The 17,154-nt window shown below is 38.0% G+C and overlaps 1 protein-coding gene across 1 annotated transcript in view; it reads right to left on the bottom strand.

Moving 5' to 3' along the window:
* Positions 1-17,154, bottom strand: part of CPED1 (cadherin like and PC-esterase domain containing 1) — a 101,132-nt gene that overhangs the window by 60,330 nt on the left and 23,648 nt on the right. Inside the window, exons 4-5 of the mRNA XM_034431067.3 lie at positions 8,023-8,129; positions 6,230-6,305 (exon numbers count right to left, since the gene is read on the bottom strand). Of these exons, the coding sequence (XP_034286958.2) occupies positions 6,230-6,305; positions 8,023-8,129 (183 nt within the window). The remainder of the gene's footprint in view (positions 1-6,229; positions 6,306-8,022; positions 8,130-17,154) is intronic.

Raw genomic sequence — 17,154 nt, 5'->3', positions numbered from 1 at the left:
GTGAATCAGAGCTGAAATCCTTTAAAACGACATTCTTTTATCCTTTGTATTTCATTATCTTAACGGTAAAAATATTTTTAAAATAAAATAAATAAATGATTTTTTAAAAATTAAATCTTGGAGATACAGCTGGTTTTGTCTTTCGAATGCTTTTGATGTAGTTACTATTCTGTCCAAATGAGTTTTCTACAGGACATAGGTATGTGTCTTTTCTATGTGTCATTTTAGCACCCTAAAACACCTTTGCAATTTCCTTTAACAGCTTTAATTCATCTTGGTTTGTTTTCAATATGGATAGAGTGCTTCCAGGTGAGTTGCATGTCTTATATATGAAGATGCATAGAAAACATAATATGCTGCTTCCAGTAATTCCAGATAACTAGATTTGAGAAAACACTAGAATACTTATGAGATCCTACAATGAAAAGTATCTGTTTATATCATGAGTCTGTATATATCAAGAGTTTGTGGATGCATGGATTAAACAGAGTAAGAATTATTCTAATACAATAGAATATAATAGGATACAATATTTTCTATAAGGAAAACAGAAAAAGAAAATAAAAAGCAAAAAGTGCATGAAAAAAATTTGAAGAAAAATAAAAAAGAAAGATATAAAAATCTGACTTTTAATATTTTTCACAGCAATTATAATTACAAATATATTTTAACCTGTCTCTCTGAAGTTACTGTACATCTTATTGCTTTTCTTTCTTTAATCTAACATATCTAAACCATAAACCACAAGTTCATTTTTCTTTCATTTTTACTCAAAAAGTCCATAAGATATCTCCAGTCATCCCTAAATGTAGATATTGTCTATCTGGCTTTGCTTTTCACCACACTGCCTGCCTTCAGAAAATGAAGCAATTTCCTTTGATAACAAGTATGCACTGTCATATTTTCCACCACCAGTGACAGATATGCCAAAATATATTCTTCTTCCTCACTTAGCACTTCTTACCCTTTAATCTTAAAATGTCTCCAGCATAACTGCTGAATGAGTTAAGTGTTTGAAAAGATGTTCTGACTTAAAAAGCCATTGGTGTATTTGGGAGACTGGCTACAGGGCAGAAATAAAATTCACCTTCACCATTCCAAAACATCTCTATTGCTTCTGGTGGTTATGACAATTTGATCTATCGGTATTTCTTGGAATTAATGGTAACACTTGATTAAAGTCACCTTGCCTGTATGTGTGCCAGATTGGATACATAAAAACTGCATGCATATATTTAGATGCATAGACCTATATAATACTATAACCATTAGTTTATATCAGTAAACATAGACAGCACCCAAATCATTTTCTCCGGCCTCCAAAACCCTCTGGAATTGTTCTCCGAATATGATGGGGAAAAAACCTACTAATTTGTAGTTTTCACACTCACTCACCCCCCATACCAAAAGATATGCAAGTGGCAGGATGGACCTAATCAATCTAAAAAAATCTCCCAGGATACAAAACAAAAATCATTTCCATCCATTTGCATGTAAGGCCACTATGGTCAAAAATAATACATACACAATTTCCCTCTGATACATACACACACACACACACACACCTGTTCAATCCCTTCTTTTATAGAGGAGAATAATGCAGCACAATTCAACTCTCAAAACTAAGGTAAATGCAAATTAGATTTAATAAAAATAATAACGTCCTTGATTAATTCTTTAATCCATACTATATCAACAATTTAGAACAAGGATTGTCATGGTCTTCAAAATGGCTTGTTTAGGTCAAACTTCCTCAACCTGTTTTTCTCCAAATGGGTTGGAATTATAACTATTACTAATCCAACACAATGAGCATATATGAAGTTTGGGAATTATGTACATTGTGTAGAAATTCTGGAACAACATTAATTGGCTTTGCTTGGGGGAAATGCTGATTGCTATCTTGAAATATTCTTCAGAATGATACTGTTTTGCATCCAGAAATTCTGACAATTGATGATGTCACCAAACAGCTATATATACTTCAAGTAAATTATGCCAACAATGTAACTGTTTATAAGCTAGGATTAAAATGATTTTATTTGTACAATTTTTGGGTTTTTTTTAAATAGTACACCGTATAGTAGCCAGCTATCACTTTCATTACACTAGCTTTACACAAACTTCTTTTGTAAGCCAGGCTAGAACCAACTTTTGTGAATGTTCAGTATATAATTTTTAAAAACAAATACATGAAATAATTTATCAAGCCCCAAAAACTTTATAAAATTAAGTACATTAATCAGAGTCCATAAGGGGTATACTTCATGGGTATATTGACATATATTTTATATAGAATATTGAAAATATGTGAACTTATGGTGTTATATATCTATATCCGTATCTGTATTTATGTATATACTGTATATATATATATACTCTCTCTATATATATTATTAAACTTGTTTGCTGCCCAATTTTGCTGTGAGGCAATATATATACTGTATTATGCAAGGCCAAAAATGGTTTGGTATATTTTTAAAAGAATGGAAGCAAAAAGCTTATCTATGAAAAAGAAAACGATTAAAACAAAAATATATTTATACAAACATAAAGAGGTACTTAAAAAAAAACCCTGACACATACCACACTTTAATTATCTAGTGAATAAGTTAACTGTTCTGTAGCACAGTTTTAAATTTTTCTTGGTTTTAAAAGTGGTTACAATAAAAGACCACAAAACACTCATTGTGGGATAAAAACATTCAATTTTCAGATACAATGAAATAACATAATTTTCTGAAAAAGCAATACATCTGAATCATCATTGTTTTTTAGACTCCATTATGGCTTCAGTAAATAGAAATTCCAGAGAACTTACTTTCTTCTGAAAATGGATGTTGAAAAGTTCCCAGGATTAGCCCATGTAGTCTAAACAGTAAGTACAAATAGTTCTTATAAAACTTAATTCTTAGTTCTAACACTTAGAACTAGGTTGCATAAACTGTTTGCAATTCCCACTTTAAAAACATTTTGTTATGAAAACAGAATGCAGATTCAGTATTTCTTTATGTGAAGCTTTGTCCTCCGTTTTGATTTATACAATCAGCATGTTGTATGTGTGTATGTTTTGTATGTATGTGTATGTGAAAATGTGTTCCATATAGTAAAACTGGCATATTTGATGTGATCATAAAGCATTTAGTCTTGGGATTACTTGAACATGTTTTACCAATAACTGCTTCCTATTAGACTCCTTCCATACAGTATAATGCACATACAGTTCTCTCTTAGCAGAATATTTCCAATGTATTTTTTAGGTCGAGCCCATATTTAAGAGTGACCTATCCCCTTGTGCAAAGTACAGACAGCTGTTGATTATCCAACCCATAAAAGGAATGCAGCTGAAAATGACACACCTCAGAGTTGTTCATGGCCAGCCACCTGTTGTTGGGGACACTCTTTCTGGGGTGAAAAGAAGATGCAACTATGTGATCATCCAACCAAAACCAAAACTGAGGGGAAATCAGAGAGCATTGCTTCATTATTAGTAATTGCTTTTTTCCAAAAAAACAAGGACAGATGTATAGCCACTAGAACAACACCAATCTGCCAGTTGCCAATTTCTATCTAATCGAAGTATAAGACTGACTATTGATGAAGAGAAATACAGGATCTGTGGCATCCCTCCAGACATTTCGAGGCTTTGCTCATGACGCAAACATTCTATACAGGGAGCCAAATTTCTCTCCACGCAAGACTAAGGGAGTGTACCAAGTCTTGCAGCCAAGTCAGCAGCAGGCTTACCATATGCTTCTATTTGTGTGTGTGAGAGAGAAAAAAAAATACTGTTTTTTCCCCCTCAGAAATACTTTCAGAAAAAAGCAGAAAGAGATTATTTTAATACTGAGGTCATTGCCAGGGCCCTGGGGAACCTGAAACAAATATAGTATAAGAAAACAAACGTCATATAGGAGAGCAAGGTTCCCAAAAGAAAGGCCATATATAACTCTAAAATGAAAGGCACACAGGGTAAGAAAATACCACATCGCTTCTTCCTTTTTCACTTTTGCAGAATCCCAACCCATGGATTTTAGCATGTTGATGGCCTCTTGAAAATGAGCTTTGTCAACTTTAAAGTGTGTCATTACAAAGAATTGCTGAAGAACAGCAGCATATCCCATGAAGATGTCCAAAAATGGATGGACAATGAAGGTTATGACAGTGACTAAAAATATTACCAGTGTTGGTACTGGATACTGGACACACCAGCTACTTTACCATTTCAACTCTGCGTACTGAGAACTGTGTAAGGAGTCCTGGACCATTGGCAACTAGTGTGTGAGAGCCCAGAGTGTTAATTGTACTGCAAAGTGACCAGAGATCTTAACACCAGACCCAAAACAACAAGCTATCTTCTACCCATTAGCACAAGGTAAAACTATCAGAACCCTAGAATTCCACTGGGCAGCAGCCTCACAGCAAAACATAGTATTGTAGCACAAAACTGGAGAGTAGCAACTTAATTTATATACAAATGACTTATGCCAAGGTTGTCTGGATAAGGCAGGAGTGAAGAAGTAGACATAAGAAACAGTAGAAAGGATGCAGCTGATTATAATATAGAACATAGTGAATATACCATAGAAGGTTAGAGCTCTAAGATAGGAGATAGAACCATAGGAACATAGTACAATATATATATATAAACGTTAACATACTATATAGCATTATAGACATAAATAATAAGCAGGACACTAATTGTCTATTCTAACTTTTAACTTGTCTTAGAAACCATCCTGAAAAATATGCAGGATATAAGCTGGGCCTATGAAAAGGCCTCTTTCTAAGATTTCTTTTTAATAGTTCAGTGTTTGCAACAATAGAGAAGCCCTTGTGCACATTAGATTTCATAAGTCATCGCAAGATCAGAATGTTCATGGTTCTCTTTTTTCTTTAAATGTGCCAGGTAACTTTACTCCACACAACCCGTCTATGACTGGCCTTACCAATGGTCAGAACAATTCCAGACCTGGCACAGATTGTTCTGTGTTGGAACCTCTTGATTGTTTCTCACTTGAAGGATAAAACCACACACACAGCAGACATCTGTGGAGATTCTCATCATTCAGGTCACAGGTGCTTTTTCAAAAGGCAATTGCACTGTTTTTTTTCCTTGAGGAAGAAGAAGAAAACATTTCACTGCTCATCCAAGAAGCTTCATCAGTTCATCGTCAGCTGATGAAGCTTCTTGGATGAGAAGCAAAATGTTTTCTTTTTCTTCCTCAAGGAAAAAAAACAGTGCAATTGCCTTTTGAAAAAGCACCTTTAAGATACACAGCAAACCCTGTCCTGTTACTCTCAGGTGCAATGGATGACCCTGTCTTCTTGCCTCATTGTTGAATTGAAATTCAAGTTCTGGATATCATGTGACATCATTCCACAACTTAGGTTGCAAAGCTACTTATGTCTCTCTTGGCTGGGCTCCTGCATCCAATCTTTTATTAACTGAAATGAAATGAAGATGATTTTTCAAACCTTATAAACCTGATACATAACTCTAATTGCTATTCTGTTTGACTCATATGCTTAAAGAAACTGCATTATTTCAGGGTGAAGGTTACAGAAAACTTTTCATTTTAAAATTTCTTTAATTACTAATTACTATTTAATTATTATTTCTACAGCCCCTTGGATTTTATAGAATATTGGACAGCAACTAAGTAAGCTGAGAAACACACGTAATTGAAAGGAAGAAAGAATTCTTCCTAGTTTGACAATATGAGGCCAGTGCTTTAATTTCAAACTGGGGTTTATTTAATTGAAAGTTCCTACACTGGGAGGAAGGGGGTATATAGAAAATTAGCATACAAAAGAAACATATTATATTAAAATGTTTTCCTATCATTTAGTGTTTTTTATGTGTGTTTGTTAAAGGACGGAGACATTCACATAATATGCATACCAAACACCAAATCATGAAGAAATTATACCTGCATTCTAAAGTGGTACAATCCAAACAGATTTGCAATTCTGTTGAGAAGCTAGGCAAAATCCTCCATCTTTATCAGAATTGCTAAATGACTTTTCTGCTATTATCGATCAAATTTCAAATACCGTAATCAATATTTTCAGTTTTACCTATTTCAATTTTATCTGGGCACAATAAAACTTTGATTTTATTTGATTCATTATGTTATCTTCAGAGGTCAGATTTCAGCATTTCTCTTCCTTTGAGCAAGCAACCAAAAGTCATTATTTGGTTTACTAATATAACTCAAAATTTTACCTGGAAATGTTCTCATTATTTGGCACAATCCTTCTTTTCTGGAAAGCAGATGCTGGATTTGAGAGAGAACATTTGCCTGGGAATGAAGAGAGAAGTGCCAATTATTGCAATTTTACAAGATTTTTTAAGTGCCATTGAAGATGCCATTACAGGAGGAGTAAAATTCAAATTTTTTCCCTACCGGTTCTGTGGGCATGGCTTCGTGGGCGTGGCAGAGGAAGGATACTGCAAAATCTCCATTCCCATCCCACTCTGGGGCCAGCCAGAGGTGGTATTTATCCGGTTCCGTGAACTACTCAAAATTTCCACTACCGGTTCTCCAGCACCTGTTAGAACCTGCTGATTTTCATCCCTGCATTACAGCAAGGTTTGCTGATAAAGGAAAATAGTGCCCATCCCAGTGAGTAGAATAGGAAAATCAATTAGGCATTAACTAAATTTGAAGAGCCAGTTTAGGGCAAGGATTAAAGCATGATAATAGAAACTGGTAGACTGGGAGTTCTAGTTCGACTTCGGGCAAAACCCAATTGGGTTAATTTGGGCCAGTCACTCTTTCTCAGTCCTAGGGAGCAAACAATGACAAATCATGTCTGAAATTCTTCCAAGAAAACTCCAGGGAGTTTGCCAGCAGTCAACATTGACTTGAAGGCAGAAACACACGCTTCCATGGTTTTTTTTCAATCAACCTTAACGTTGCTCTACTTTTAATTATAAGCTACATCTTATATCCTTTTTTATGAATATGATCACATTTTAAGGAAGGATTAATGTCTTAGAAGAGAAGTACCCAAGAGATTCACAGTTTTTATTAAATGATGAAAACAACATGTCACCACTGTGTCAGAAGCTCCTGTGATGTCAGAACACTTGTAAAAAATGAGCATAGCATGCATCATGCTGGATTGATTTTGCTTCCCAGCATCACGATCCTGTTTTTATTATTTGTCCCCTTGACAACGCCACTCCTTATTTCAACATCTCTACTATACCTGCATGAGCAGGGGGTTGGACTAGATGACCTCCAAGGTCCCTTCCAACTCTGTTACTGTTACTTGGGAAGGGGAAGGGAAGGGGAAAATGCATAGGCATTGAACAGATTTGGCAATACAACACGAACTCAGTCTGCAGTATGCACCATAATATTTATCTTTTTATTGCTGTTCAAAATTGTACTTTTGCCTATGGGACATGTCTGTTTGACATGTTTGTAAAACAGCACTTTCCCTTTTAATTTTAAAGACAAGGATGGCAAGCAAAAAAAATCTGTTCATGCATATATCTGGCAAAATGGACATGTTTTATTCCAAAGTACTCTTTCTTCATTGGGATATATCTATAAATTGTTTAAATGTCTCATTTTTTTCTTTCTGCAGTGTTCCATGTGGTTATGTGTAAGAAAGATGAAATACAAAAGTCCTGTTTAGAAAACCCTAGATAATTGTGCCATTCCATGATTCTGACAATTTAGCACATAACCTTGCCCCTGATGAAATCAATATTAATGCATGAATATTCACATTCTTCAACATCTCTGGCAAAAACATATTGTGTTTTTTTCCCCCTTCCAGCAATGCTGGAAGAAAAGATTTTAGAAAATGCACTTGAGACTTCACTCTTGCAAAGCATCTGCTTTAATATCAGCAAATTCCTGTGAAAGTGAGACAGTAGTAGAATGAAGAATGGTGCCAAAACTGGCATCTGATAGGATGCTTCATAATAAAATAAAAATGCCGAGTTTAAAAAAAACAGTATTTAAGCATGTGCCAGTAAGAGAGGTCATTTTGCAGCCTTACCTTTTGCAGTAGTGTTGGTTGATATGATTCCACTATATTTAAGCAATTTTCATGGTCAGCTTTGTTAGATGAGAGGCAAAGCAAAAGGTCCCAAGAACTTAATTCATCTGTGATAAAAAGAAAGTACCATAATAGGAATTAACTGTGATGAGAAAGGACAGGAACCAATTAAACAGAAAATATTTATTCAAATGACACTGTTCATCTATGGCAAAAAAAAAAAAAAAAGGAATGGGGTGAAGGTACCCGTTTGAAGGCTTTATCCTGTCTTGGGACATGTCATCAATATGATTCTGTATGGGCTAAGTTCAAGTTCAATGGTTCATATATTTACTGTGACATCTACTATTTTTCTTTTTGGTTTTTGCTTGGTTTTTAAACTTTAGTTTTGCTTTAATTTCTTGCTGATGGTACTTTCATTTAGTGCTGACATTTTTACTGAATGAATTTTGATGGTTAAGTAATAAAGCGTCTGTCCTTCCAGGTTATTGAGGTTAAGAAACAAATGCCACAAGAAGGGTAGAATTAAGCTTTATTAGACAGATTATATAAATTTTACAAATCTGACTGGCTGGCTGACTGTCCTTCCCTCTCCCTTTGTCTCCTTTGTCCCCTAAGAAATCAGGGAGACTTACTAGGAGTCTCTTCCTCATACTGTATAAAGTGAGTTTCTTTTGGATGCATAATGACAAAGATAAAATGGAGAGTTTGCTTATGTAGGAAGTAGATGCAGTGTGTGCTGTGTTTCTCACCTTGCAATAATCTCATAAACAGAATAGACAAATAGTAAACTACTAGGTTTTTTTTTTTTTTAATTAAACTTTCAAGCTCAAAACAGAGACCCGGATTTCTTTAAATCCAGTTTAAATACAGAGCATAAGGAGGATATATCTATTCACCTGCTTCAAAAGAGAAACAGATTAGCTTGTAAATTATTTTCAATCATCAGAGTTAATCTGAATTGTTTGGAGCTGCAAAATTCCTATTTCAAATGCCACATATGTTTATACATTATTAATCTATAAAGAAGTTAGGGGTGGAGTAGAATCCGGACCTTTCTACTCCTAATCCAACCCCCCACATTGGTTCTAGTGTATAGTTCTTTCACTCATGCTGTGATCCCAGCCTCTCTGCCTATCACTTTCCTAATATATGAAAATTTTAGTTTAATCAATAAAACATGGTTTAAATTTCTCATGCAAAACAGGGTATGAAATGAAACAGCTTCACAGCATCAATGTATGGTGTTAACATCTATCTTTCCTACCAGGCAGCATACATAACACTTCCTTCTACTATTTCTCATAACATCTACCCTGTAAAACTTCTAGTATTTATTTCTGGCAATTTCTGACAAAACCTTATTCAATTTCAGGATTCTATTTAAATTTGCATTTCTATTCATTTGAATGCTCAAGGCAGGGTAATATATAAATGAAGCAGTTTATCACTGAGATGTGGTTAATATTTTCACCGAGAAAGTAGTAGCATTATGATAAACTACAGTATTTCCGAATGCTGCCTTCTGAACAGGCCACGTGGAATGTTTAACAGGGCACTAAGTGCAAATGAAAAACAAATTGTAGGAGTAGAAACACATTCTTTTATTAAGAGCTTTTGGTGTGGGTGCTGGAACTCTGCAAACAGAGGCAAAATAGAAAAAAAACATCAACATATCAAACTGCACCAAAGATAAGCTTGTAGGTTCTAAATGATACTGTGTACTAGATATCATAAGTAGTCTGGGAAGAGAATGAAAACAAAACAAAAAAATTCTTTCTTGTTGCTGGCAAAATAATCCTATTTATACTTTTTTTGGTTTAGAAGAATGAAATCAATAAATAGTTTCCATGTATAGAATGCTTGAGAGATGCTTTAGAAAACTCCACAGTTATAAGATAAATATTGTAAGTTAATGGGTACTTTATGCAATATGGCTAATTTTTAATCTGCTAGCAATTGGACACCTACAGTATACCAGCCTTCCCCATACAGGAGAGGAAAGACCATAAAAGTTGTCATTGGATAATATTAACAAGATTGTGAAAAAGAGAGAGGTGATGAATTGACATAGTGGAAGGTAGAAAGCTACGGAGTGTAGAGTGATCAGTGTTGGTGTACACTAGATTGCATTATCTTTTTTATCTTTTTTTCTACAAGCTATATTTAATTTCTTTGACTTACTCTTTATTACTCATTTTCTGTGTTTTTGTATGTAATTGCATGAGGGCTATGCATGAACATAGCCCGTTGCATGTAATTTAGATTTTTTTTGCAGCAGCAGATTCTCAATGCAAGAGGGAAAAGATTCCTAAAAGAATTCACTAAATTGGATGCAGAGGCATATTGAGACCACACATACTTTACAAATATACAGAAGGGCTGAAATGATTCTACTATTTTGGGGTTTAAGTTTTAAAAAGTCTGCTACACGCTTATAGTAGAGTTCTACTTAGAGGGACAGCATTTCTGGTACTTTTCTGAGTTGGCCATAACAGCAGCTTGGAATTCTAGGAGCTAAAGCTTTATTAAGCCTGGTCATTTTTATAGCACATAATTTGTTAGTTTTATATGCAAAAAGTATGTATGTTTCTGTTAGTAATCAATTCCTTAAGGAAGCAGTCTGTCATTTATTTTTTATGGAACCATGGATTGGTTCTTTCACTGCCTTTTAATAGCAATCCCCAAAGTGCCTAATCTGAAATCGGTTATCATTTTCCTTTGCCTTTTCTCAATGTCCAGATTTCACAGCCATGCACTATTACAGGAAAACCATTGATGATCTTGGCTATGTTTGTTATTACCTTCCTATGCAGAGCTAATGCCTGTTTTATTCATCTAATGCAAAATCCATCTTTATCCCTGTTTGAGCTCAAGAAAGGAAAACTATCTACCACTTTCATTTCTTGATTGTTAACTGTAAATTTGCTAAGTAGGCTAGTGTATACCACATTTCACTTTTGGCTAATATTATACATTTTGCACATCTGAAATTGTTAATATTTCAGCTTTGATTACAGCTTTTATCTGTTCCAGTCCTGCAATTTTTATACTTGCTCTAAAATTTTAATATACAGGAGGGCACGATATAGTCCCTTTGCTATACTGAACCACTCTGTTTCTTCAGACTCATTTCTTATATCTTCTTGTTGATCTTAAATATTTCTTAGAAGAACAATTAGATTTCTGGCATGTCTTTAAGCTTTAATATAACTGTAGCATAACCATAGCATAAACGGTATCGTTAAAACCTGGTTGTAATTAATAAATGAAAGGTAACTCTTAAATTTTCTTGTTTTTTCCATTTATTTTATCTTATCTTAGCAACCTAAACTTATGTCCTTCTCTGAAACCTCCCTGTTCATTTGGCTTTTCTCTCTCTATGTATAGGTGTATTTTTCTTTGTAAAATCTTTCAATACAAAACTTTGCTTCCAGGAGCAATTAATGCAATGCCAAAAATGGGATATGTTGTTATTAATGCAGTACTTTAGTAACATCTTATTTCATTTTTGGCATAGGTCTGTAGACCACTTTTTCATATAATAACTCTGCTTGGAATCATAAAAAATAAATATAAGTTCTAAATAAGAGCAAAGAAATCAAAAGAATACAAGCATTTCATTATTCTATACCGTTCAGTTTTCACCTGCAATTGCATGGTTAGTCCTGTAGCTATTCCAGCTACGTTATGTATAATTTAACTTGTAATTTCCATAATAAATGTGTTATTGTTAATGTTTTTATAATCCTTGTAAGAACTCAGCCTAATTCTTAAGTAAATGCTTCCTAAATGTTTTTCTTCATTATCCAACTCCACTTACCAGAAGATCCTTTTTACCCAATGTAGTTAAAGCATTAAGTCAGTTTAAATGTCCCTGCTGTGATTAAGTAATGGCTTCAAAGAAAAACTACTTTTACCCAATTTGGGTAATTTATCCAGGTTTGGAAGTCTTAAGTAATCAGTGCTTGCAGATGTACCCAAAAGTCCTGGATTTAAATCACATGTAGTCTGATGCTTCATATTAATAGAACAGCTAATACGAAGTCCTGCCCTTTTAAAGATCTTCCTACAAAAAGCTTCCTCGTGTGGTTCCATTGAGCCTACTGCATTCAAGTAGTTTATTTACTACAGTTTTAATGATCAGTCTCAGATGGGATTGCACTTTGTTATTAAATATCACCTATAATATAAGAACTTTCATGAAGTTTTCATGGATAACTGCTGTTCATACAATGTTCACAAATGAGGTTAAACTTTTAAGTTACAACAGTGTTGTAAACTTACATACTCTTCTTTGCAAAAAGACTGCAATAAAAGATACAATTGAAGACTGTATTGTACTTTGTTTTCCATGGAAAAATAAAATATGGAACATTTTATCTGAAACAAGAATATTGTTTGTTTATTTATGCAATTTATATGCCATCCATCTTGCTTACAATCATTAAGTTCCTGATATTATAATCAGAATATATCGAGGATATATAGAGAAAATAGAATAAGACTTATATTCTTATTTACTCTACAGTTTTTTATGTTTTAATATATTTCTTTGGTGATTTCTTGGCTAATGGTGCAAAGGACATTTTGGACTCATATTAGCAACAATGGGCTCCAGCCATGTTTATTTAACCTTCACTCTGTTGGACTGTTTACACGCCTGGAACATGTTCAGATTTCTTTACATTTCTCAGACTTTCTTATTTATAAGGGCTGGGGTTCTTGTGACCTCTCTATTCATACTCCCTTTACCCCCTGGCTATGAAAAGAACAAAATACCCACTGTCCTATTTATTTATGTTCAAATCTTTCAGTTGTTTAAAGGAGTGGCTTTTCAATTATAAATGAAAATGGTAACCAGATGTTTACAGACTATGCCAGCATTTTTCCTTTAGGCTTCTAATGCTTTTATTAGTTTTTGTTAGAATATTGGTCCTCTATTCTTAAATTTTTTTAAAAAACTTGCAAACAGTTTGCATTCAATAAACATTGCTTTAGTGTGTACATGACTGCCACTGAAAGTGTCTCTTATTTCCTCTTTTTCATACTACCTTATTTTTCCATATTTGTTAATTGATCAACATATAAAAAGGTAAAGGTTCCCCTTGCACATACGTGCTAGTCATTCCCGACTCTAGGGGGTGGTGCTCATCTCTGTTTCAAAGCCGAAGAGCCAGCGCTGTCCAAAGACGTCTCCGTGGTCACGTGGCCGGCATGACTAAACACCAAAGGCACACGGAACGCTGTTACCTTCCCACCAAAGTGGTCCCTATTTTCCTACTTGCATTTTTTACATGCTTTCGAACTGCTAGGTTGGCAGAAGCTGGGACAGGTAATGGGAGCTCACCCTATTATGCGGCACAAGGGATTCGAACCGCTGAACTGCCGACTTTCGATCAACAAGCTCAGCATCTTAGACACTGAGCCACTGTGTCCCTGATCAACATATAAACGTATCTATTGAAAAGAAAAATATTTGAAAACAAAATATCAAATCTAATTGGATATACGTGAACACAAAAGTGGCCCAGAATTATAAAGGATTCAAGCTTACAGAGAGCTGGATTGCTCTTATTTTGCTTCTCCTTTCAATGGGTTGGAATAACTAATTCAGATGACTTCAAATACAACCAAGTAGAGCTATGGTCTTTATAGCTTTAGTTTTGTAAACAGTTTACTGCATTCTGTATTAATGTATTCTGGATGGTACATATCGGGTGGGTTCTAAAAATTTTTACTACCGGTTCTGTGGGCATGGCTTATTTTGTGGGCATGGCTTGTGGGGGGTAATATGATAGGATGGGTGTGGCCAACTTTTTTTTTTTTTACTTTTAAAAGCATTTTTTCTACAACCTCATTTGTGATCTTATATTGGAGGGGGGTGCGGACCTGGCTGGAATTACGGAGACCTGGTTGGGCCAGGAGGGGGGGTTCCCCTCGTTGAAATGTGCCCACCAGGTTTCTGTGCATTTCATCGGCCGAGGGCTCAGGGGAGGGGTGGGGGAGTGGCGGTGGTTATTAGGGAAAGTCTTCATCCAAGGGAGACCACTGTTCCTCAGATAGCCGGAGGTGAGTCTCTTTTTGTGAAGTGGGGTCGTGGGGTGCAGATGGGTTTGCTGACTGCATACCTGGCTCCCTGCCACGTAGCAGCAACTCTGCCCGAGCTACTCGACGTTATTGCCGGGGTGGCGGTTGACACCCCCAGACTTATTGTCATGGGGGATTTCAACCTGCCATCCGCCGGCGAGGCGTCAGAGGTGACTCGGGAGTTCATGGCTTCAATGGTGGCCATGGACCTGACCCAGTTAGTTCAAGGCCCCACTCACACAGGGGGACACACTCTGGACTTGATTTTCGTCTCTGGTCAGTGGTTGAATGATCTTGGTAGAGGGGACTTAGACATTAAACCCTTGTCATGGACAGATCATTCGCTCCTTCACTTGGACTTTCCAGCTGCTTCCCCCCACTGCAGGGAGACGGAACCGACCAGGTGGTTCCGTCCCAGGCGCCTGATGGACCCTGAGAGGTTCCTGATGGAGCTTGGGCCGTTTCCTGAGACTCTGGCACACGACTCAACTGAAGAACTGATGGCCGTCTGGGATAGTGCAGCCGCCGGAGCTTTGGACCACATCGTGCCTTTGCAGCCTCTGACCCAATGCCGATCTCAATTGGCACCTTGGTTCTCTGAGGAGCTGAGAGAGGTGAAGCATTGGAAAAGACGCCTAGAGAGCATTTGGAGGAATAGTCAATCCGATTCTGACCGAACACTGGTGAGGTCTTATATCAAGACCTACCTAGTGGCTATAAAAGCGGCAAAATTTAATTATTTTTCTGCTCTTATCGCATCTGCAGAGAACCGCCCAGCTGCTCTGTTCAGGGTGACCCACTCCCTTCTTTGGGGGGGAGTGCGGGAAGATCCCTTGCAGGGTCGAGCTGAGGATTTTGTGCAATTCCTGCATGATAAAGTCGCTCAGATTTGGGAAGGCTCCGACTCCGTCTGGGTGAGTCCAGGGGAGGAGATGGGGGTAGGTCTTGAGAATACTATCTGGGAAGAGTTTGATCCTGTGGCTCCCGAGGACATGGACAGGATTCTGGGGAGGATTAGTACTGCCACATGTTTATTGGACCCATGTCCCTCCTGGTTGGTATTGGCCTCCCGGGAGGTCACACGAGGCTGGCTCCAGGGGATTATAAATGCTTCTCTGAGTGAGGGCACCTTTCCCACCGCCTTGAAAGAGGCGGTGGTGAGGCCCCTCCTCAAGAAGCCATCCTTGGACCCGGCTATATTAGCTAACCATCCGGTCTCCAACCTTCACTTTGTGGCGAAGGTTGTTGAGAGTGTGGTGGCACGACAACTTCCCCGGTACCTGGATGAAGCTATCTATCTGGACCCATACCAGTCAGGCTTCAGGCAGGGGTACAGCACGGAAATGGCATTGGTCGCATTGGTGGATGATCTCTGGAGGGCTCGGGACAGGGGTTGCTCCTCTGTCCTGGTCCTATTAGATCTCTCAGCGGCTTTTGATACCATCGACCATGGTATCATGCTGCAGCAGTTGAGGGGGTTAGGAATAGGAGGCACCGTGCTACGGTGGTTCTCCTCCTTCCTCTCCGACCATTCGCAGTTTGTGTTAGCAGGGGGGCAGAGGTCGACCTTGAGGCACCTCGCATGGGGGATGCCCGAAGGGTCGGTCCTCTCGCCCCTTCTGTTCAACATTTATGTGAAGCCACTGGGTGAGATCATCCGTGGTTTTGGGGTGACAGTCCATCAGTACGCTGATGACACTCAGTTATACATCTCCACCCCAGACCACCCCAATGATGCCCTTGATGTGATGTCCCGCTGCCTGGAGGCCGTGCGGGTCTGGATGGGGAGAAATAGGCTCAGACTCAACCCTTCCAAGACCGAGTGGCTGTGGCTTCCGGCATCCCGATATAGTCAGCTGGTGCCATCGCTGACTATTGGGGGTGAATCTTTACCTCCCACAGAGAGGGCTTGCAATCTGGGTGTTCTCCTGGATGCATGGCTGTCTTTAGAAGAACATATGATGCCCATGGCCAAGGGGGCTTTCTATCAGGTTCGCCTGATCTGCCAGTTGCGGCCCTTTTTGGACCAGGATGCCTTACGCACGGTCACTCACGCCCTTGTCACCTTCCGGCTGGACTACTGTAATGCCCTTGTCACCTCCCGGCTGGACTACTGTAATGCTCTCTACATGGGGCTCCCCTTGAAGAGCACTCGGAAGCTCCAGCTGGTCCAGAATGCGGCCGTGTGGGTGGTTATGGGCGCAACTCATTCTGCCCATGTGACACCTCTCCTGCGCGAGCTGCACTGGCTCCCAGTGGTCTTCCGGGTGCAATTCAAGGTGTTGGTTACCACCTTTAAAGCGCTCCATGGCTCAGGACCTGGATACCTTCGAGACCGACTTCTGCCATCAGTAGCCTCCCACCGGCCAATTCGCTCCCACAGAGAGGGACTCCTCAGGGTGCCATCGGCCAAGTTATGCTGGCTGGCGACACCCAGGGGAAGGGCCTTCTCTGTGGGAACTACTGCCCTGTGGAACGAACTGCCCCCGGAAATACGCAAGATCTCCGACCTCCGTGTGTTTCGCTGCGCCCTTAAGACCCTGCTGTTCTGCCAGGCAGGGCTATCTATGTAAATGATTTTTAAATTGGTGTTTTAATTTTGGGTTTTAAATTCTGGCCAAAATTGTTTAATACTTTTAACTATTTTAAAACTGTTGTTGTATTTTGTGTTCTTAATTGGCTGTACACCGCCCCGAGTCCTTCGGGAGGGGGGCAGTATATAAATTAAATTATAACAAAAAAAAAAAACCCTTAAGAGGTTGCAGAAAAAAATGCTTTTAGAAACCTCTGACGATCAGGCAAGTCAGCTGGGATCTTCGGCTGAAGAGGTTGCAGAAAAAAATGCTTTTACAAGCTTCCGACAATCAGGCAAGTCAGCTCAGCTCACCAGAGGCTTTTAAAGGCATTTTTTTTCGTATAACCTCTTCAGCTGAAGAGGTTGCAGAAAAAAATGCTTTTAAAAGCCTCTGATGATCAGGCAAGTCAGCTGGGATCACCAGAGGCTTTTAAAGGGATTTTTTTCCCCCAACAACCTCTTCGGCT

Source organism: Pantherophis guttatus, chromosome 7 (assembly GCF_059756535.1).
Source record: "Pantherophis guttatus breed Tessera chromosome 7, ASM5975653v1, whole genome shotgun sequence".
Lineage (NCBI taxonomy): Eukaryota > Metazoa > Chordata > Lepidosauria > Squamata > Colubridae > Pantherophis > Pantherophis guttatus.
The sequence above is the reverse complement of the archived record's forward strand: the minus strand, read 5'-3'. Positions and strand labels throughout refer to the sequence as shown.